The 21,880-nt window shown below is 38.9% G+C and overlaps 1 protein-coding gene across 1 annotated transcript in view; it reads left to right on the top strand.

The window, feature by feature from the left end:
- Window positions 1-21,880, top strand: part of plxnc1 (plexin C1) — a 30,282-nt gene that overhangs the window by 7,779 nt on the left and 623 nt on the right. The window contains exons 7-30 of the mRNA XM_087830434.1: window positions 67-169; window positions 346-421; window positions 910-951; window positions 1,072-1,205; window positions 2,837-3,016; window positions 4,181-4,289; window positions 4,418-4,588; window positions 4,804-4,968; window positions 5,844-5,952; window positions 6,069-6,167; window positions 8,109-8,212; window positions 8,325-8,366; window positions 8,461-8,585; window positions 9,062-9,260; window positions 11,464-11,610; window positions 14,330-14,498; window positions 14,911-15,011; window positions 18,422-18,497; window positions 18,730-18,764; window positions 18,892-18,987; window positions 19,838-20,001; window positions 20,085-20,232; window positions 20,385-20,525; window positions 20,607-20,681. Coding sequence (XP_087686560.1) covers window positions 67-169; window positions 346-421; window positions 910-951; window positions 1,072-1,205; window positions 2,837-3,016; window positions 4,181-4,289; window positions 4,418-4,588; window positions 4,804-4,968; window positions 5,844-5,952; window positions 6,069-6,167; window positions 8,109-8,212; window positions 8,325-8,366; window positions 8,461-8,585; window positions 9,062-9,260; window positions 11,464-11,610; window positions 14,330-14,498; window positions 14,911-15,011; window positions 18,422-18,497; window positions 18,730-18,764; window positions 18,892-18,987; window positions 19,838-20,001; window positions 20,085-20,232; window positions 20,385-20,525; window positions 20,607-20,681 — 2,810 coding nt within the window. The remainder of the gene's footprint in view (window positions 1-66; window positions 170-345; window positions 422-909; window positions 952-1,071; window positions 1,206-2,836; window positions 3,017-4,180; window positions 4,290-4,417; window positions 4,589-4,803; window positions 4,969-5,843; window positions 5,953-6,068; window positions 6,168-8,108; window positions 8,213-8,324; window positions 8,367-8,460; window positions 8,586-9,061; window positions 9,261-11,463; window positions 11,611-14,329; window positions 14,499-14,910; window positions 15,012-18,421; window positions 18,498-18,729; window positions 18,765-18,891; window positions 18,988-19,837; window positions 20,002-20,084; window positions 20,233-20,384; window positions 20,526-20,606; window positions 20,682-21,880) is intronic.

Here is a 21,880-nt window from a genome sequence, read left to right as displayed (position 1 = left end):
CATATATGTCTAAAAATTTGCAATTGAAGGCTATGACACTGATCATGTTATTTTTTTATTTAACAGGTCTGCATGTCACAGTGAAATTTAGACTTGGTTCAACACGACTGTCAGAACAGCTGAGGTTGATCAACTGCTCTGACATCAGTGGACCACCAAGTTCAGTCTTGTAAGTCCAATCAGATTATAAAGATTATGAAGATGGATCACTAATAACACAACATTATGTGTCATCACCAAGTAAAATGTATTACTACTGAGGAGTCTCTTTGTTGTATGTTGTATTTTTGGACATTATCTTTTTCTTGATGATTTCAACACTAATATGTGATTGTTTCCCTTCAGGTGTCAGCAGTGCATCAAAGCTGGTTGTGGATGGAACATAAACAGATGTTCCTGGGCTGATCAAACAGAGATCAATGTAATAATTCATGCCTTTAGTTTACCTAGTTCAGGTTTTTCCTCATTAACATATTTGTTTTAATTTTATTTCGCTGATACCATTCTACATGTTTAGGCTATTTTGATGTATCTTTTTTAAATCTACTTTTGGGAATAAGAAAGTTTATCTTATCTTATCATATAATTAAGTCTTCCACTTTAAGTTTATATTACTTATATTTAAGTTTATATAACTTACTTTATATTGAGATTTTTCAATCATTATTAAGGGTGGGTTGGTCTAATGTTCAAATATCTATTGCTTCTCAAAAGCAGCAATATTATATGCAATAATATGTTAAGTGATTATGACAACTCACAAATACCAATTCAGTTGCTTGACAAAAATCATGATTAAATTTTTTCCTTGTAAATAAGACAGAACTTCCATTCTCATCAGTCCTACATAGTTTCTTTAGACAATGACAGTAAACCTGCCATATTGATTCCCTCTGCTTCCTCCTGCAGGACAGCGTTTGCCAAAATGTGACGTCTGGGAAGAACTTCTCTGTAAGTCTGAACCTCAGTCCTCAAACTCATTGTTCCTCTGACACCTTATTTGTGTTCGAAGCTTCTAACATCAGCTGGTGGCCGTGGATTAAAGCTGATCATTTTTTGTCTTACTGTCAGATCCCAGAGATCTCCTCCATCACTCCCAGTGTGGTGTCTTTCTACGGTAGAAACCACGCAGTGCTGTCAGGTCGTAACCTCGATGATGTGACTGCAGTGAGGATGCAGGCCGATACTGACTGTACTCCAAAAGAGTGAGTCACTTTACACTAGTGATGTGTCGGTCGCGAACGAAATGGCTCTTAGAGCCCGATCTTTGACGTGAACGACGCGAGCCGGCGCCTTGTCGCAAGCCGTGTTTTTTTCTTCCCTTCTCTCACCCTCTCTCTCTCTCTCTCTCACGCACTTTTTTTCCGCTTCACTCCGCACGCTAGCCGTGTGCTTTACGCTGGGAAGAGGGGGGAGGGGCGGTAGTTACACTCGCAGTATCACAGGAACAGAGCGGGAGGGAGAGAGAGAGAAAGAGAGCCAGGGACAAGGTCACATTAGAAAGGTATAGTAATCATCCACAACTATTTTCAGTTGCGGATGATAAAGGATTCAGAAAGTTTATTCATGCAGGTCCATATGACAGAGAATATGCATCTTCTTTTTAATATTATAATTTATATTTAATTGTGTTGTGGTTTGCAGTGTTTTGTGTTGTTTCACTTTAAATTTGTTTAAAAGGAAAAAGCTGAAAATTTAAATAGTTAAAAGTTGAAATGTAAATAGTTGTTTTTTGTATTACATGATTTATTTATTACATTTTATGTGGAGTGAATAAATAAAAGCATATTTACGGTGGCCCCTACAGACAAAGCACGTACAAACTTCAAAACACGTACGAACTCTGAAGCACGTAAAAACTCCAAAACAAAAGACAACAGAAGTGCTCCAGGATGCTAGGGCGCAGTGTTGAGCTTTTGTTACCTAGAGGCTACACAAGCCAGCAATTAGCAACGACCGGATTTGGTGTGTGGTAGTAACAGGTAAATAAACATTTTTTTTAATTATTTGAATATATATGAGTGCTTGTGTATAAATACACAAACAATACACATATGCTTTCAATTGTATAATTTAAGTGATCTAGGTAGCTCATTTTTGGTTCAGTTCAGTTAACGCTAGAAATGTGTTTTGGAGTTTGTACGTGCTTTGTCTCTAGGGGCCACCGTATATATTTATATGTAAACATATATAAATAAAACCATTTTTTTTTACATTAGTAATTCCTTTTGTGCTTAATTTTTTTATTGTTGTTAATAATAAATTAATTAAAGCAACAAAACAACCTGAAGAGCCGGTTCGGAGCCGAAAGAGCCGGTTCTCTAAAAAGAGCCGGAAATCCCATCACTACTTTACACACAACTAATGCACAACTGATAGTTTGTGCTTTGGATACAAAGCACACAGTAAAATCTAGAGATTATTCCAGGGAAACACCACTCATACTGAAATATAGATTAAATGTTTGAAGTAAAAACAGCACAAATGTTTTCTCAGCATTGTTCTCAGACAGACCAACTGAGAGTAAACCCTGAAACTAAAGCTCACTGTCCTATTTTAGGATTTAAGGAATTTAACGTAAATTATTTTCACTGTTTTGTTTTGGGGTTTCTTCTGTTTTAATTAATGATCTTCTTCTTTGGGCTTTTGAGGGTTTTTTCTTTTATCACAATAAAAGTAACTTTGAAAAAACTACAAAACACATACTTTGGTAGTTTAGACTGGCATTTAGTTATGTTGTGGAAAATTTTGATACTCAGCTTTTGTCTGTTTTCAGTTTATGAGTATCATGATAATGTCAATGATTTTTTTCTGTGTCTGTGTGTGTTCTGGTCAGATCTCCTGTTTGGGACAACACTGGTTTCAGTCTGACGTTCCACATTCCCAGTTCAAATATCAAAGGTGTGGTCAACGTATGTCTTCTTCTCCCAGATGGTCGTTGCCATGGCAAAGCTAAAATCACCTACAGCTCATTACCATCATGCACCAATATTACTCCAAGCAGCAGCTGGATCAGGTGCATTTTTTCTACTGAAACCTCCAAATAACACATTAAAGTTATGACGGATCTCTTTTAGATATACACTTTAAAGCAACTTATAATGTTCAATAAGCAGAGATGTGAAACTGAACATGATATATTGAGATATAATTGGAACTCTAATACCCATCATGGTAGAAGAGAATCCCAGTTACGAGTTAGGACAGGACTCTCTGGAGTCCAGGTGTTAGTAGTGGTGAAGATGAAATTGGTGGTTTAGATGGGGCTCTGATTGTACACAATGAGGTGGAGATGAGGAGGTGGCAGGATCCACAAATAAGAACCTATAAGGCTGAAATGATAGAGAGGGGGAGGCTGAATGGCTCGGAGCAGGTAGGCAAGAAAATAACAGCATGTGAAAGTGAAGGCAATGTAAAGAAATCGACTCACAGCAGAGCAGCCAGGAAAGCAGGCACATGAGTAATTACAGATCTTCCTTATTGAACATAGGCTTTATTTTTAAATACTAAGACTTTGGCGGATGTCACACTGTCTCCAAATCCACCAATGAACCAAAGGTACCATTAAATAAACATGACACAGTGATGAAGAAAGCTTTCTATCTGTTTATCATTTTAGCCTACTCCTTTACAAGCGTTTGTCGATGCAGCTCAGAGGTACAGAGGTACTGAGTACTCCACTGATGCTACAACACAGTTAAAGTGACACATGTAATGTGTTGTCATCAATAAATTAGCTAAAGCAACAGTAGTGAATCGTGACAAAATTTCAGCAGAACTATTTTTGAGTCAAGCCTCGCTGCTTTGACAGTAACTTAAATCGTATTTTTGAGATTTGTTCTAGGAAGCAGCAGAGAAACCGTTTTGGGTCATCTGATGGGGAAAGAGAGCCACTTCCCAAAAAAATGTCTTTTGCTATAACGCTACTTCCACTTTTAGTTGCAACTGAAAAAGGAAATTCTGTCATCTCAGTTTCTTTATTCACCTTAAAAAGGAACCCCATTTTATTTAAGAGTTTGTTTAAAGCACCAATCTTTACCTAGGCATTGGTTTCTTAATGGTATGTATTCAGCTTTATGTCAACATAAGTTAACTAAAACTGAGAGATTTTTTTAAGATTGATACAGTTAAAGACAAACACAGACATTTTAAATGTTCTCTGGTGCTCTGTGTCCTGCAGTGGGAAGAGGAAGATCACACTCACTGGGTCCCATCTTAACTTTGTTGAAGGGGTCATGCACAGCCCCACAATGCAGGAGGTCAGACTTCCCAGATACATCAGCTCTCAGGTACATTACACCTTCTATTACTGTTTAAGTTAACCAGCCATGTTATATCAAAAATTATGAATATGTGATGTTGTGTGCTGTTTTGGTCACGTTGTGTTGTCTTTTGTGTACATTTAATTTCATTGCAGAATCTCACCTATGATTCACCTGCAGCTCTGAGCATTTCTAGCAGTACTGTGTATTTGAAAGTAGCCAATGAAACCTTGACCTGCTCCAGAAAACTCTCGTACTATCCAGACCCTGAGTTTACCAGCTTCACAGCCACAAGGACAGGGAAAGATGTGCGCATCACCATTCAGGTATTTTTAAATATACTTTTTTTTATCATACATATACAAAAATGTGGCATCAGTTCATTGAAATGTAGCCTTTGTGCATCTTTCTTCGCCTTTAGACAATAATTCTGATGGCAAAAGAGCCAAACGGGACAAGCAAAAAAAAAAAAAAAAAAATCAGCATGAAAAAAAAAAAAAAAAGAAAAAAAGAAATGTAGCCTTTGTTTTTCTTCATTTAGAAAAAAACAGACAAGCTGGAGATGACGATAGATGAGTTATCAGTGTGGGGAGTTCAAGACAAGCCAAAAAATTGCACCATGGAAGCCAAAGAAACCAGTGACAACATTGACTCTTTCACCTGTGAGATTAAAAGCTCAACCAACCCTGAATTTCAACAATTATTGGTAAATATTTCTTTCATGTTAACCAAACCAAATAGTTGTGTGGAGATGTAATGTCAGTTTCATTCTGGCAGTAGAAACATTTCAGTATTTTAGTACAGTAAAATAGGAATTAAAATTGTACTGAGAATGTTTTCACATAGAATTCATTAGGTATACTTGTTAACCTGCTCATAAATGCAACCCTCCTACCAATAATATCATGGTAAAGCTGAACAGCTGAAATTCAAGCTCAGTGTAACTCTGAATGTGACATGGTTGTTCAGGCTAGACAGGCTGGTCTGAGTATTTCAGAAACTGCTGATCTACTAGGATTTTCCAACATTACTTTTAGGGTTTAGAGAAAATGGACGGGCAAAGAGAAAATATGCAGTGAGCTGAAGGTTGCTTGGTGGAAAATGCCATGTTGATGTTAGATATCAGAGGGGAATGGCCAGAGTGTTGTTAGGAAGACAACAGTAGCTCAAACAAACACTCATTACAATGAAGTATGATGTCGAGCATCTCCGAATGCGCAATATGTTGAACCTTGAAGCAGTTGGACTACAGCAGCAGAGCACCCCACTGGCTACCACTACAGGAAACTGAGGCAACAGTTTGCACAGACTATTGTGGTGGATTTTGCAGCAACTGGGTGATAATATCAGCTCAATATTGACTCTGTGGGGAATGTTTCCAGCACCTTGTTTATATGCAATAAAAAAAATCATGTAGTTCTGACAACAAACTGGAACCCAATATGAAACTTGCAAGCTACAACTAATGCAATGAACAGTGTGGCAAAAAACAAAGAAAAATCCAGTATGTAAACATGCAAGGCCTTTTTCCCAGTATAGTATGCTGTGTGTGATTTGTTTTTGTTTTGTTTTTTTTCATAGATAAAATACGGAGACAAATCTGTCGAACTGGAAAATAAAGATAAATCTCCAGTTTATTATTTTCTGATGCTGATCCTTGTCCTGCTGCTGATACCAGCCATTATTATTGGTAAGAACACAATTTAGAAGTGAATTTTAGTCCCTAACCACCCTAAAAAAGGATGTGCAGGTCAGCTCTTTAACAACCATACCATTCTTTTGCATTGCGCTATAATCTTGTTGCAGTGGCGTTATTCTACCAAAGAAAACAGCAGAGGCTCGCTGATAAGATGAACAAGTTTGTGGAAGACCTTGAGCTCAACATCAGGAATGACATCAGACAAGGTCAGTCACAAAATCTCACAGCATCACTTTGATGTACAATTTATACTGCTCGAAAATTAAAGAAAAGCTTTTAAAATGCATGTCAATGCGAGGAAAAAAATCATGCTGGATATCTATAATGATATGGACATTGTTTGATCAACTGAAACATAATGTCCCAGAGGTGTTCTGTTGGATTTCGGGCAGGCGTGTATAGGGGTTAGTCAATGGTATCAATTCCTTCATCCTCTGTGAGCTGCCTGCTTACCCTGGGCACATGAGGCCAGACATTGTCATGCACCACGAGGAACCTAGGACCCACTGCCCCAGCACAGGTTGACAATGAGTCCAATGATTTCTTCCTAGTACCAAATTTTAGTCAGGGTGCCGTTACCTAGCTGGTAGAGGTCTGTGTGCCCCTCTGTGGATGTGCCTCACAAGCACATAAGAAATATTTTGCACTGTCCGCTTCAGAAAGGTTTATCTGACAGAGGAAATAAATTTTCCACAGTTGTGCAACATTAAAAGGAAGTGAGGTCTATGTGAAGAGTCAAGTTACCAGAAAAGTTACATTTGCAAAGCCACATTCAAACTACTTGGGGCAGTTTTAGAAATAACCGCCGTGGACAGATGTTACAAAATATTTTGATCAAGAATATTAAACACTCCACTGAGGTCTAGCCGGGCAAACATAGATATGACTCGACAACAAGATCATTTGTAATCTTCATTAATGTTGTTTCTGTCCTGTGAGTTCAGAATTCAGACTAAAAAAAATAAACCATTCCTCTTTTTGGATTGATTGATTATATCTAAGATCAAAATGTTAATTTATTGTTAGGACTCCTACACATGGGATCTAATAGACACACTGACAGTTTGGAGGAAGTAATTATTGATGTCAACTCAGAAAAAAGGGAAAAATTAGCTAATATTTCTCTAACAAACTGTGCATCTTTTCTGTTGAATAAAATGTGGGCATTTGAAATATGCATATAATTGCATTCTGTTTTTATTTACATTTTAAACAGGTTTTTATTTTGGATATGCGTTTGTAGTTTGGAAGCTGTGAAATGACCATACCCACACACTGTACAGTTCTCGTGGTTTCAGCTTTATTTTTAACCAAAAGCACTCTTTCTATTTCCGGCACAGTCTTGTAGCCCGGAACCAACTCTGTCCATGGCTTCCTCCACTACATGCTCCCTTCCCGCCAGTCTCCTCTGTCACTATAAAAGGAAAGGGAGTCATTAGTCCCATCATAATCACGTGTCCCCTCTGACATCCAGCACCACCCCATGAGCTCACTACACCACGTACACCACCAACGTTTTCATGATTTTTACAATTCCTTTGCATGTAATCTTAAAATGTATACCTGGTTGCTTCAGTATTCATCTGCCCTGCAGTCCATAATGCTATAGGATTTGTGCTTTACCTGCCAGTATTGGCATTTAAAATACTTCTAAGAAATTAAGTAGCAGCTGTTAAAAAGTTTGCATTATTTATTTTTAGTTTTATACTGTAAAGTTTTCCTATTGTAATCTTTCAACGTTATCTTCCAGGAGACATTTGCATCTTGTTCTCTGCAAGTACCAAATTATCGGAACTGCGTTTGATCATATGTGATAAGTGCCTCAACTTTATCACATATTGGCCTGTGTTTTACAGCTTCACTATCTTCAAGTTGCTTAGTGTCGCATACATAGAGTTCCTGTTTATGGTTTTTGTCATATAACACTAATAAGGCTGATGGTAAAACAGAATGACATTATAGGATGCTCAGTGAATTGCAACACTGCACTGACTTAGACATTTTCACTACCTCTTTTCTGTGACCTGCAAGAACTTGCCTGCTTCACAAGTTCACTTTTCACCTGATAACATAGACATTTGTGCTTTGTACTTTGTGCACGTAGCCTGCGGTTTATCAAGTCAGCTTCACTGGGGTGTCTTCCACAGGTTTTGTGGAGTTGCAGACAGAAAACGCTGATCTACTGGAAAATGTTGGAACAATTCCTTTCCTGGATTTCAAGCACTTTGCCTCCAGAATCTTTTTTCCTGAGGTGAACGAAGCTCAAAAGAAACCAATTGCTGATACGTGACAAGCTTATTCTGTGAACTGTGAAAAATTACCAATTGGTGTCAGTTTAGTAGAGCTGTGTTGTTGTTTTTCAGAATGAATCTTTGATGGAATCCTGTATCAAAGACATCAGTCAGGTAAGTTTTGACATCTGTTGTTTGTTATGTTATGTTATGTTATGTTATGTTATGTTATGTTATGTCATGTTATGTTATGTTATGTTATGATCAGGATGTGGTGAAGATTCAGCTTGATGAGTGTTGCCAGGGCTTGTCCAGGCTGATCCAGGACCAGCTCTTCCTCACCTCCATGGTGCATGCTCTCGAGGAAGAGAAGAGTTTCACCATCAAAGACAAGTCAGTTTGGCACTCTGTATTTTATGTAACTGTCTGATCGGCGATATATTTTATTTTGTTTTGTTTTGATGGGGGGCGGGGGGGTGTCGCACTGATGATGTAGAACTCAAGACTACAGGAAACAACCAAAGTGGATGATAGCAGCGTTAATTCTTTCCAAGATTAAGACAACATTATTCAAAACATGTAGCCATGTAAAGAGCTCCCTCAAAGAGAAAAGTTTACCGTTGTCAAAGTGTAAAATGAAGAGGTGCCTTTTTTGATGGAAATACAAATGGTGCAAACCACTGGTTACACACAGATTAGACCAGAAAACACGTAAAGGAGCCTGCACAGTTTTAACCAAGATTACCTAAATTAATCGAGGATAATCTTGGTTAACCAAGATGGCTGGAAAAGAAACAGCTCAAACTCATGATGTGAAGCTCTGTCAATTATTCATCTCTAACTTGTTCCTTTTTAATTTTTTGTTTCAGATGTGCAGTAGCATCTCTGCTCACTGTAGCACTCCACAGCAACTTGTCATACCTGACGGAGGTGATGGAGGTTCTGCTCAAGGATCTGATGCAGAAGAGCAGCAACGCTCAGCCCAAGCTGTTACTCCGACGCACTGAGTCTATAGTGGAGAAGCTGCTCACCAACTGGATGTCCATCTGCCTCTATGGCTTCCTTCGGGTTTGTTGCTCTCAGTGTTTTATGTCTTCGCTGTTTTGCCTAAATTGAAAATTCAGCTTCTGACTTATCATGTTTTTTAATGCCCTTATTGTCTTACTTTTGTCGATTAGTGTATATTATGTGTGAGCCTGTTGCTGCATTAGCTGCTGCTGCCTAAACACTCCAAGAAATTATTGTAGTTATTATTATGGATGTGCTACAGCCACAGACCCCAACCTCCATGCAAATGACAAACATTTAGTGATAAAGACGCAACAGGCTAGTTTTGGGAAGGCTGCATTAAGAATTGGTGACCCGTGACTGACCCCAGGCCTGGCAGATCCCCGTGATCATTTTGAGAGAGGCTGACAAACTGAGATCAGCACAAGTGGTGCAAGTAGTTATTTATAGTGGTATGACCAAAGGCTGCAAGGGAAGTGTTTAGGGTGTGGTCTGGTTCCAGAAAAACAGTTAAATTATCTCCAGTAAGTTGTATCATTTAATGTTGTTTACTAAATTAAGACGTGCACTACAGGTCAACATAGCAAAGCAGCACGTTGTTCAGTTATCCAAACTGTACTGTGAAAACTGAAGAAGACACTCAAAGAAGAGAAAGAAGAAGAAGAAGAGCTCAACATAATGCCTGTAACATTAATGCTTGCGTCAGCATGTGGCTGTATGATTGTTCGCATGCTAACAATAGCGTTTATCTTAAAGAACAGCTTCATTGTTTCAGTTCTTCTTACTTTTGATTCACATTTTTTCTCATTCAAATATTTTTGAAACTTTTTTGGCTATAATACAAACTACAGAAAAACTCTATACCTATTATGTAAAATATTAGAGCATTGAAACAATGAAAGTAAATCTTATGGGCTGCAAAGTCACATTCATGCTATGTATAGGTCTGAAGCAACACTTGACAAACATCATGTTCAGTTTCCACATCCTCCGTTCACTTACTTTAGCCATCGCTAAGGGAAACATCGCCGTGGTTACCAGTGTTGGGAAGGTTACTTTTAAAATGTATTCCACTACAGAATACAGAATACATGCCCCAAAATGTATTTTGTAAAGTATTCCGTTACGTTACTCAATGAGAGTAACGTATTCTGAATACTTTGGATTACTTAATACATTATCATGCTTTTTACAACTACGTGAATGTACTATTGCTGTGATTTATTACTGTTACTGAAGGTCCGCGGCTCCGAACGGTAGTAAAGGGACCTCTGGCTAATACGGTGGGTTCGTGTCGGCTCGTAGCCGAAAACTAGCTTTACTTTGTTGTGTGGGTCAAGTTTGCTAGCGAGAGACAGAGAGAGGCGTTGAAAGGCTGCTGCAACGGAACTTATTGTTTTTGGAGGAAAACACGAACACGGTGTACAGTCGAGTCTTAATAGCTTACTTACAACTGGGCTCGTCAGGCACTCTTTTTGGCTGCAGTGGTTATTATTATATTTACATGCTTCCAGCTCCCGTTTTTGCTCGATGACAGCTCGTACTTTTCGAGTCTCCTTTTTCTCGTTCCTCGCACTCACAGACACATAACGTGTATGGTAGTCCATTCTCCCTGCAGCACGGACTACACTGACCATGAGGCTACATTCTTTAGGGCGATGCCGGTATCATTCTGCCTATTAGCTTAGCACAACAACAACAACAAAAAGGCGCTCTCTCACCCAGGAAACACACAGGCAGAGAGAGAGAGAGCGTCACCGTGTAACCATGGCAACCATAACGCTGCCGCCTGGAACAACAGAACGTAGCTGTCAAACAAAACCCAAACAGTCCTGACCCGCCACAATATGAAACAGGGAAGTACCGCCGTGTAATCCATTTATTTCAACAAAGTAACTGTATTCTAAATACCACCTTTTTAAACGGTAACTGTAACGGAATACAGTTACTCATATTTTGTATTTTAAATACGTAACGGAGGTACATGTATTCCGTTACTCCCCAACACTGGTGGTTACAGACATTAGATCTGCATTATTCTGTCAGTTTTGTAAAAAAAAAAAATTATAACTGCTGAGTATGTTTTATTTCTCTGTGACAATATGTGACACACGTTTAGTTACATCAACTAATCAGAGTGGGCCAGAAGAAGCCACCAATGCTTCTAGCTAAACCTCTCTGCACTGACCAACAAAAGTTGCTTTATAACGTTGCCTCAGCTTCTCTCTTGACAGACTGAGTTCCTGTTTCTGATTTTCCACAGGAAACTGTTGGCCAGCACCTGTTCCTGATGGTTAGCGCCCTCACGCAGCAGACTGCAAAAGGCCCAGTGGATTGTGTCACAGAGAAAGCGCTGTACACGCTCAACGAGGACTGGCTGCTCTGGCAGGCTCAGGACTTCAGCTCGGTGGTACACAAACACACACTCATACTTTCTGCATAACAAAGTGCATGCACAACTGAGTCGCACCGTGCATGAAAGCAATCGTCTGACAGCCCATCACAAGTTTGGCAGTTGTGCTTATACATGTGGAAGCAATATTTAATACTTCCTTATACTAGTTCTGTTTTTGCTCCCTTAGTTTGGTAAGTTCAAACCTTGCTTTAACTTGTTGCTGACATACGGTAACCCAGAAGTCATTTAAATATTCTCTTGTGCATGTGTTGGGGACAGTGATGGCAAATAAAAGCACAACAGCACACAGCAGTTCTAGACCAACACCCCAAGTGTCCTTTTCTAATATGGCGTGGGACACTGTCATGTCTTTACTTTGTTTTCAGGGTATCTTTCTAAATTTCTTGGGTGTTGTGCAAGAGACAAATCTTAAAACAGGGCGAGTCAATCACACTAATAAATCTACTGCTTTTGTTTTTATATTTTCTTTAAGACTTGTGAACTTGTGAACAACGTGAAACTGAAAAACAGCACCCTTTCAGCATGCACGCAAGTGTGATATGTTTGCTATGGTGACAAGAAACTAAATATAATCCCTTGACGAGTGCCCCACTGAACGTAGGCCCAACCTGCAACTCTAACAAATGAGACGTTGCACATTGCCAAACAACACACTCGAGGTGCTGTTTAAGGAAGCAGGCACTTACACTTCTGATTAAAACATTGAATTCTAGGAAGTGGAAGATCTCTGCGAAACATAGATCAAACACACCAATAAACCCGCATTCTGGTACAACATGCTTTGTGGGACACACCCTACCTCATAATGTAGAGAAGACACCAGTACTTGTTTGGTCGGACCTAATTTTTTTAATTTGGTTGTTATGGGCAGTAAAATGAACTCAGACCTGGTTTAACACCCAGATTAAAATACCAGGTATGTTTCAGTTTTTAAAATTAACATAGCATAAAATAATGACTATAAAAGGAAACCTGGACAGGTAAATAATACATGTGGTTCATTCAGTAGAGCACATCGCCTACTAATTGATTGGTTGGTGGTTAGAACCACGGCTCCCCTTGTGTGTGTGTTATAATAACCTTGTGCAAGGTGCTGAAAACCTAATCGCCCCGATTCATGCATCTGAGATGAACTATTCTTCATCTTAGGAACTTTTTAAGTACTACCATGTACCATTTTAAATGTAAGGGAGTCAGTGCCTGATTTGGCAATAACATAAAACGTAATAAGAATATTTGCCCTTAACTGTACTTAAACAATCTTCCTATCTGTAAACTTTTTCTAGATGAACAGAACTGAATTGTTGTTTCTGTTGTTTAGCTTGAAGTACTGAAGAAAGTTGCATCTGAGTCAAATCTGAAGTTGCACCCACAGTCTTGGAATGAGCCAGATTTGGTGAAGCTGTGGTTTCATACAGTCATTTAGTGAATAAAACCCAAGGATGGCATTTTCCTAACCTCAGCTTTGGTTGTTATTTGGTGACAAATCTTTTTTTAAAGTTTCAGGGGCTTTAATGTTCTAACGGTTAGCACAACCTGCCAGCTGTCTTGTTTTTAATCCCGTGTTCGAAAGTAACTGCAGTAGCTTCACACGTTCTTACTTTGACGAGATTCTGATGGATGATAATTTTCTGTACAATTTGCAGTCTATTGACAGTGCATTATAACAGAGCTGCATCATTCTTCAGACTCTTAGACTTTAATCTAATCTGACAAACCACTGTCTCACTTTAGAGCTAATTTCTGTATATTAGATGACACGTGCATTAGCCACCAGTTTAAAGCTTTCCTCATTATCTCTGCAAAGAACCAAAGATGCTGCTTAAAATATTGCGGTGTGAAACAGCTTTTCCTTTTTTTCCCCTTTTTTTAAACTCTTAACCAGTTACCAAAATTTTGCACAATAGGAAAATGAGGTTAGTGTCAATACGTTTTTTTGTGGTTTGTTGATGAGCATGAATTCAGTTGTGTGCATGCTGGTGGCATTACTTCCAAATGTTGCTTATTTGTGAGTTTATCTAGTTTTGGTTTTGTGCTCAGAGTAAGTTTATCTGTTGTGTTAAGATTGTGGCCACTAAAGAATATTTCATTACTTCTTTTTTTTTTGCCTTGAGAAACTCTTGGGTTGCGTTTGCTGAATTCTTCGGGTGATTATCCATTTGCACTGTGGAGCTGATGTAATCAGTTTTGTAGCATCCTGTTTCTTCTGTCAGCAGTCACATTATTGATAAACACTGGTCATATGGTTCCACTGGCAGCCATACATGCTCACAACATACCTCCACCATTTTTGACAGATGATGTGGTGTGCTTTGGCTTGAGGTTGTCCTTGAGTGTAACCGGTGATTTGCACCTTGCTGTAAACCCTCTGTATTTCCATTCACGAGAGCATCTCTTGATTGTTGACTTGCTTAGATGTTTCAAAGTTAGCCCACTTTGTATCAACATCTCTTTGGAAATCATATGGAGGGTTTGACTGAATAGCTATCAATTGCAACACTTAGAATCAACTCCATATGGGCACCAGTTTAGCTCATTGGTTTGAAATGGCAACTATACAAAGTTCAATGGGTTCTAGTCGAACCTAGGGCCCTTTACTGTGTGTTTTCCCTTTCCTGTTAAATTCCCACCTTTCCATTTATTAAATGGTGAAATATTGCTGGTAATCTGGCAATACGGAAATGCTAACGATTACTATTTTTTCTGCTTACAGAAGCTCAAAGTGCTGTTTGCTGTAGGCACTGACGGGGAGGTGAGTGAGCCTCTGGAGGTCAACGCCCTCGACTGTGATACAGTGGAGCAGGTCAAAGAGAAAATTCTGTCCAGCTTCAAGGCCAAGTTTGGTTTCCCCTACAACATTCCCCTGAGGGATGTCTGCATAGGTAGGTATCAGATCCTGCAAGAAGTGATAATAGCATGTCTTTAGCATGTCTTAAGTGATAAGTGATTTGCATCCACCAACCAGGTTTGAAGTGGTATAAAGAGGCAAGGAAGAGATACACATACAGAGATTCCTTTATTTATTGAATCTTTTTAACTTGCCCTGTATATTTGTAACGTACATTAAAAATCTGCATATTATGTCCAAATTTAGGGCTTAAGAGCTGCTGACAAAAAGCTATAGAATAAATGTAGCTTACATCTTAAGCATGTTGCACTGTTGAAGATGGTTTGACCTTTTGTTTTTATGCTTTTGCATCAAAATGAACAGTTAGATTATAATATTTACTGCTTATGTTGTCACTGTTCCTTGTTTTACAAACTATCAACACCTTCTGTTATTATTCCCACCAGAGTATGAGAAGAATGGATTATTCCTTCCTCTTCAGGAAGTTGATGCAAGCTCAGAGGTTATTGGGGAGGTGACAATGCTCAACACACTCAAACACTACAAGGTGAGGAAATATTATGTATCTCTATCTATCTATCTATATACATATGAGAGAGAGAGATTGAAAATGTTATTTTATTTAAATAAATCACTTTTACACAGGAAGTCGCTTTGCGAAACACACCCAGTGTTTGTGTTAAACGTTAGGGTACAATATGCTAGCAGGAGGGTGTGGCTGCAGAGAAGGGTGTGTTACACTGTGTCAGACAGCAGAATTAAGTTAGCTAACAGGTCTCCTTCTCTCACTTTCAGTTGTTTGTTCCAAACTACCATGCATTCATGTTTTCAATGGCAGTTGCAGGTACAGTTAGGTCCATAAATATTTAGGCAGAGAAAACTTTTTGCTAATTTTGGTTCTCTACATTACCAGTATGAATTTTAAACGAAGATGTAGTTGAAGTGCAGATTTTAAACTTCAATTCAGTGGGCTGAACAAAAAGATTGCATAAAAATGTGAAGAACTAAAGCATTTTTAACACAGTCCCTTCATTTCAGGGGCTCAAAAGTAACTTGAGAAATTCGATAACTGAAAAAGTTTGTCTCCAAACTTGGTTGAAAACCCTTTGCTGGTAACTCATGAACAACACCAGACTCTGGGTTTCCCCCCTCTTTAATGTCAGGCCTTTTTTTTGTTTATGTGCCTTTTGTCTGAAGTTTAGCCTTCAGTTAGGTTAAGATTAGGTGACTGACTTGGACAATCAAAAATGTTCAATGTCTTTGCTTTAATACACTTTTGGGAGAGATGGGCAGTAAAGCTGCGGCACACCTACACCAGGGCAAACCTCCGCCTGCCCCACTCCTGCTATACAGGTGAAAATAGAGCAACAGGACCGCTGAGTGTTTGATTTTATTTATTTTCTGTTGTGTTTTACTTGCATCTATTTGAAAGACTGAGTGTAAACACAAAAAACTATTTTATTTTATGTGCTGGAATGTGCAGAAAATAGGTTTAAATGTTAAACAAATTTCTTCCAGTCAGAGAATGGTGCATATAATTTAATTTTTGGTTGGTGCGTAAAGTTAAAAGATTAAAACTAATAAAACTAATTTTAAAAAGAGACTTTTTCCATTTGATTACATTTTATATGATAGATTATGCAGAAAAAGTAGAATTGAGCTGAAAGATCAATCGCTTTATTACCTATTCAGGATGTAAATCATGTTTTTAAAAAGTAACTAATTACTTTTGAAAATAAGTTATCAGTCTTGGTATCCGGGAGGGGCTCAGAGTAGAGCCACTGCTCCTCCGCATCGAAAGGAGCCAGCTGAGGTGGTTCGGGCATCTGACAAGGATGCCTCCTGGGCGCCTCCTGAGTGAGGCGTTCCGGGCATGTCCCACCGGGATGAGGCCCCGGGGCAGACCCAGGACACGCTGGAGAGATTATATCTCTCAGCTGGCCTGGGAACGCCTTGGTGTTCCCCCAGATAAGCTAGAGGAGGTGGCTGGGGAGAGGGAGGTCTGGGCTTCTCTGCTTAGGCTGCTGCCCCTGCGACCCGGCCCCGGATAAAGCGGAAGAGGATGGATGGAATAAGTAATCAGTAAAGTAACAGGATTACTTTTGGGGGGAAGTAATCAGGAAGTAATCAGTAACTAATTACTTTTTTCAAGTAACTTAACCAACCCTGACTTTTGGGTTGCTTTGGCTGTCCGTTTTGGGTCATTGTCCATCTGTATTATGAAACACCCTCAATATGACTGCATTTAGCTGGATTTGAGCAGACAGTATGTCACTGAACACCTCAGAATTCATTCAGCTGCTTCTGTCCTGCGTCAGATCATCAATAAACACTAGTGTCCCAGTCCCACTGGCAGCCATCCACACTCAAACCACCCACTGCCTCCGCCATGTTTTACAGATGATGTGGTATGCTTGAATCATGAGCTGTTCCATGCCTTCTCCATACATTTTCTTGCTATGATTCTGGTTGAGGTTGATCTTGGTTTCATCTGTCTAATGAATGTTTTTCCACACCTGTGCTGGCTTTTTTAGATGTTTGTTTGTTTTTTGTTGTTTTTTTTAGCAAAGTCCAATTTATTCTTTCTCTTCTTGAGGCTTATGAGTGCCTTGCACCTTGCAGTGAACCATCTGTATTTACTTTCAGAGCTCCTTTGACCACATGTTGTCTGTTCACAACAAAATCTTCCAAATGCAAGCACCACTCCTCAAATCAACTCCAGGCCTTTTATCTGCTTAATTTATAATGACACGATGAAGGAATTGCCCACATCTGCCCACAAAATAGGCTTTGAATCATTTGTCCAATTACTTTTGATCCTTTTAAAAAGAGGGTGGCACGTGTTAATTAGCTGAAACTCCTAAACTCTTCATCCAATTTGAAAGTGGATACCCTCAAATCAAAGCTGAGAGTCTACACACGATGTCGATGTCCATTGTATCACTATAATTGGAATAATTATTATAATATAATAATATAATAATAATAATATAATGTCATATTATATAATTATAACTATCATTGCAATATATTTCATATTTCATATATGGACATCATTTTTAACATCATCCAGGAAGTGGCTATAGGGCTGCACACACTGGTACTGAAACCTCATCACAGGTGCAGTTTTTTGGGGGGTTTCTTTTTTTAAGATGACAGATTTCAGTGCCACTGCTTCTGTGCTGAAACCTGGCACTCTCTTGTTTTGAGGCTTTATCCCAAATTTACTAACTTTCCATTCACATTTGCTGTTAAGTTGGACTTTTATTTTGACAACACCAGAAAAGACGAGCTTAATTTGAGCCAAGAGAGGCAGAGAAACAAAGAAAATGGGAAATTCTATCTCACTTTCTCATTACAGCTAATAAGATCAGTAGAGGGTTTTTTTTTTAACATAAAGGGAAGAAGTCTAGCAGAGGAAGAGTGGTTTTTGATGGCTTCATAATGTTTTTAATGGATCATGGAGTCTGTTTGTGTGACGTCTCTATCAATTATCAGTACCATCACTGTGTGGAAAGAGAGATTGATCCAGAAGCTGGATTTGGAGTCTGGTGCTGGACAATTTACAAAGCAATAATACAACTTAAATAACTCTCTCACACATATAATGAAGAAAGAAAGAAAGAAAGAAAGAAAGACACAATTTTCAAGTGTGGGGTAACAAGCAACCAGTACAGACCCAGATATCTGGTGGGTGGTTGTGGTTTTGCACGCAGGTAATGAAGAAAATAAAAACTGAAAACACATTAAACACATAGATTCTATGACCTCTGCAGGGCAGTTTTAGAAATTCCATTTTGTTTATATAATGCAAAACAATCTCGTAAAGATCATTTATATTGTGGGGTAAAGACCCCAAAATATACAAAATGCAAGGCTTCTTATTCCATAGCAGTTGTTCCATTTAAATTTTAGAAAAAATACTGTATAAAAATGAACCAGTTTGTCTTCCTGTAGGCTAATGATGGCGGGACAATCAAAGTGCTCTCTAAGAAAACTCATCCTCCTCTGAGCCCACAAGGAAGTTTGAAAGGTAAGAAATACTGAATGCATCAAACTAAGAATTCCACATGTCTTCATATTTCAAACAAGAGCATTTAATTAAATCCATAAAATTTGTGTGTATATATATATATATATATATATATATATATATATATATATATATTTTTTTTTTTTTTTTTTTTTTTTTTATTTATTTATTTATTTTTTGGACTAAATAATTGCTGTTGATCGCTCTCTGATATTTATATTTTTTCATCCAGATGACGAGAACTTCTCGGGAAAATACTTCCATTTGGTAAGAGACAACTTGTGTTATTTTTTCCAATACTGATTCATAAAAAATAATAATTTGGATCACTAATGCTTGGATTCAGATTATAGAACACATGTTGTCTAATCTGTCGGCTGGTGTCTTCATCCAGATCGATCCTGATGTAGATGAAGATCAAACAAAGAACCCAGAGAGGAAGAAGTTAAAGCTAAAGGAAGTACACCTCACCAAGCTGCTCTCTACCAAGGCAAGAGGAACTAGTTACAGCTCTACAGTATGCTTAAACAAACAGCCACTAATACAGAACTGATACCAGAATCTCTCTCACAAGGTTGTTCATAACCATGTGAGACATGGTTACATGGTTAACCTGGCTACTTTTAGTAACCTTCCCTTTTAACTGTCAGGAAAAATGGTTCTGATGAGAGAAGGTACACAAATGAAACACAAACTAAACATGAGACTAGCAAAACTTGCTTGTGCCAAAACCAAACGTCCAAAGTCTCCAACTACCATAAGATGTGCAGATTTGAAGAACTCGTTTAAAAAACCTGAAGTCTGAAAAGGGAAAAAACAAATAACCTTTCTTCAAAGGAGGGTTGTTTTCTCTACTACTTAGTTCTTCAGGGAGATCTAACAGTCATGTTTGTGGACTTTTCATTTGGATGTTCAAAAGCCCAAATACAGAATTTACTTGGAGCAACTCTAAATGGTACTCTGTAGTTTGCACAGCCCCCACATGCATGACTGACAACATGCTCCTGATTAGATGATCAGTGGTGTCCCGTGGGATCTCCTGAGCTCTGAGGTGCAACCTGGTGGTAAACTATTGGGTTTAGGTCAGGTGAGCATGGGGAGGTAGTTAATGGTATCAATTCCTTCTTCCTCTAGGACGGGGGTGTCCAACTCCAGGGCTCAAAGGCCTAAATCCCTGCAGGTTTTAGATGTGTCCTTGATCCAACACAGCTTGGGGACTTTGTCTCATTGGTTTTCTATCTTAAAATGTAGTAAAACTAACTGAGATGAATTAACAGAAACCAGCTCATTGCATGCTGCTTGTGAAGAAGCTGAGAATGACACTAGATTCTCTCTCTTAGGTGGCAGTGCATTCATTTGTGGAGAAACTCTTCAGGTCCATCTGGGGCCTGACACTCAGCAGATCTCCGTTCGCTGTCAAGTACTTCTTTGACTTCTTGGACACTCAGGCGGAAAACATGAAGATCACTGACCCAGATGTCCTGCACATCTGGAAGACCAACAGGTACACAAAATATAAACATCAAAGAGCACTGGCCATAAGCAAATGTCTTAAGATGTTTCATGTTCTCATGCCCTTATCACCAGTTTGCCGCTGCGCTTCTGGATCAACATTCTGAAAAACCCTCAGTTTGTTTTTGACATGGAGAAGACGCCACATATGGACGGCTGCCTGTCCGTCATTGCTCAGGCCTTCATGGACTCCTTTTCTCTGAGTGAGATGCAGCTGGGGAAGGTAAGTACAGCGCCCAGCTTATCCCTAATTACTATTGCTAAACAAAAGGGTGGGTTTCATTTCGTTATGGAGAAAGCAGTCACACATCTGCAGTTTATTATTTGAGTTTTGCATCTTGCCACATATAATGCTTGATTTTTGCTCCATTTCAGTACGCGCCTACCAACAAGCTCCTCTATGCCAAAGACATTCCCAAGTTTAAACAGGAAGTGAAGATGTACTACAAACTGATAAGAGACCAGTCACCAGTCACGCCCGCAGAATTCAAGGATTTCCTGCACGAAGAGTCAAAGGTGAATCCATTTAGCGCTGATGCAGTAAAATCAAGGGTTTTGGAAATCCCAGCAGTGAACTAAAAACTGTTTTCTTTTCAGAAACACGAAAATGAATTCAATGAAGCAGCAGCGCTCAAAGAACTCTACAAATTCATAGAGCGATACTTCACAGAGGTCAGTTCTTTTCTTTTCCATCTCTAAAACAGCTTCAACTGCCAGTTTTAGGAGGTGAACAGATTAAAGTAACAGATTTCAGTTTGGCCTTGGTTGAGAAGTCTATGCCCTTCAAAAAGAAAACAACAGACATGAACCACACTTAATTTCGAGGAAACACAACCCAGATGAGTGCTCGGTGGATACAAATCACTAGACCGGAGTCAACAAATGAGTGGTACATACAGACAGATGAGAAAACCCAAACTCTTCTCACATTTATAAAGAATAGAAGGAGGAGAGGAGATTATGATATTCATTGGTCAGAAAAATGAAGGGAGCACTCGGTTATCACTATATAACCCAGTTAGTTAAACTCCAGCGATATAAACAACTGTATATCTATTTTACCAGCTTTCGTGTAAATCAAAGTGAGGTGTACTTGTGATGCAACCCAACGACCACTAAAAAGGAAGAGTTTTCTAGGTGGTGGCCTCAGACCGTTTCTCTCTTCTTATCCCTCCTGACTGATTTTTCTCTAGTTCTGCTTTTTGCTTGTGTCACTATTGGTAGCTTCACAGCGTACCTGCAGCCCATTCAGGTTTGCCATTTGCCCCATCAGTCAGAGGGGAACCAGTGGCCGTTCTGGTGTTCTCTGGCAAATGTCAAACTGCACAGAGCTAGATAGGAGCACAGTTCCCACTAAGGCTAGGGTCACACTACAGAAAACAGTGGTTGCAACAAAAATTGGTCACAGCTTAAATTTAACAAAAAAAAAAAAAAAAAAAAAAAAAGGAGGGGGGGAGGGGGGGGGAATAAATGGCAATATGTTATCAAAATACTCTGATCACTGCAAAATGTTAGAAATAACAGAACCGGTCCTCCATAACTCACATCTTATTTGCTTTCCCTTGGACTAAGATGTTGACATTAGTGACTTCACTTGTGAAACCTGGTGACACACGAGGCTGCGCCTGCAGAGGAAATGTGTTCAGACCTGACTTGATCGGGTTATTTCCTGTTCTCGGGTGCAGAGCAGCACTTTTTAAAAACAGATTTTGTTTACTGTTAAAGCTTCAGGCTATTTTAAGAGACCTCAAAGCCTTCTTGAAAAAACATTCCAGAGACACGGGACTAACAAGCTAAATTGTTCCTAATTTTGTGCCCTGAAATATTTTACAGTTAAAGGCTTATTAAGACAAGTTTTTTGTACACCAGCT

The sequence above is a fragment of the Neolamprologus brichardi genome, chromosome 17 (assembly GCF_056152115.1).
Source record: "Neolamprologus brichardi isolate AB-2024 chromosome 17, ASM5615211v1, whole genome shotgun sequence".
Lineage (NCBI taxonomy): Eukaryota > Metazoa > Chordata > Actinopteri > Cichliformes > Cichlidae > Neolamprologus > Neolamprologus brichardi.
This window is presented reverse-complemented; position numbering and strand designations above follow the sequence as displayed.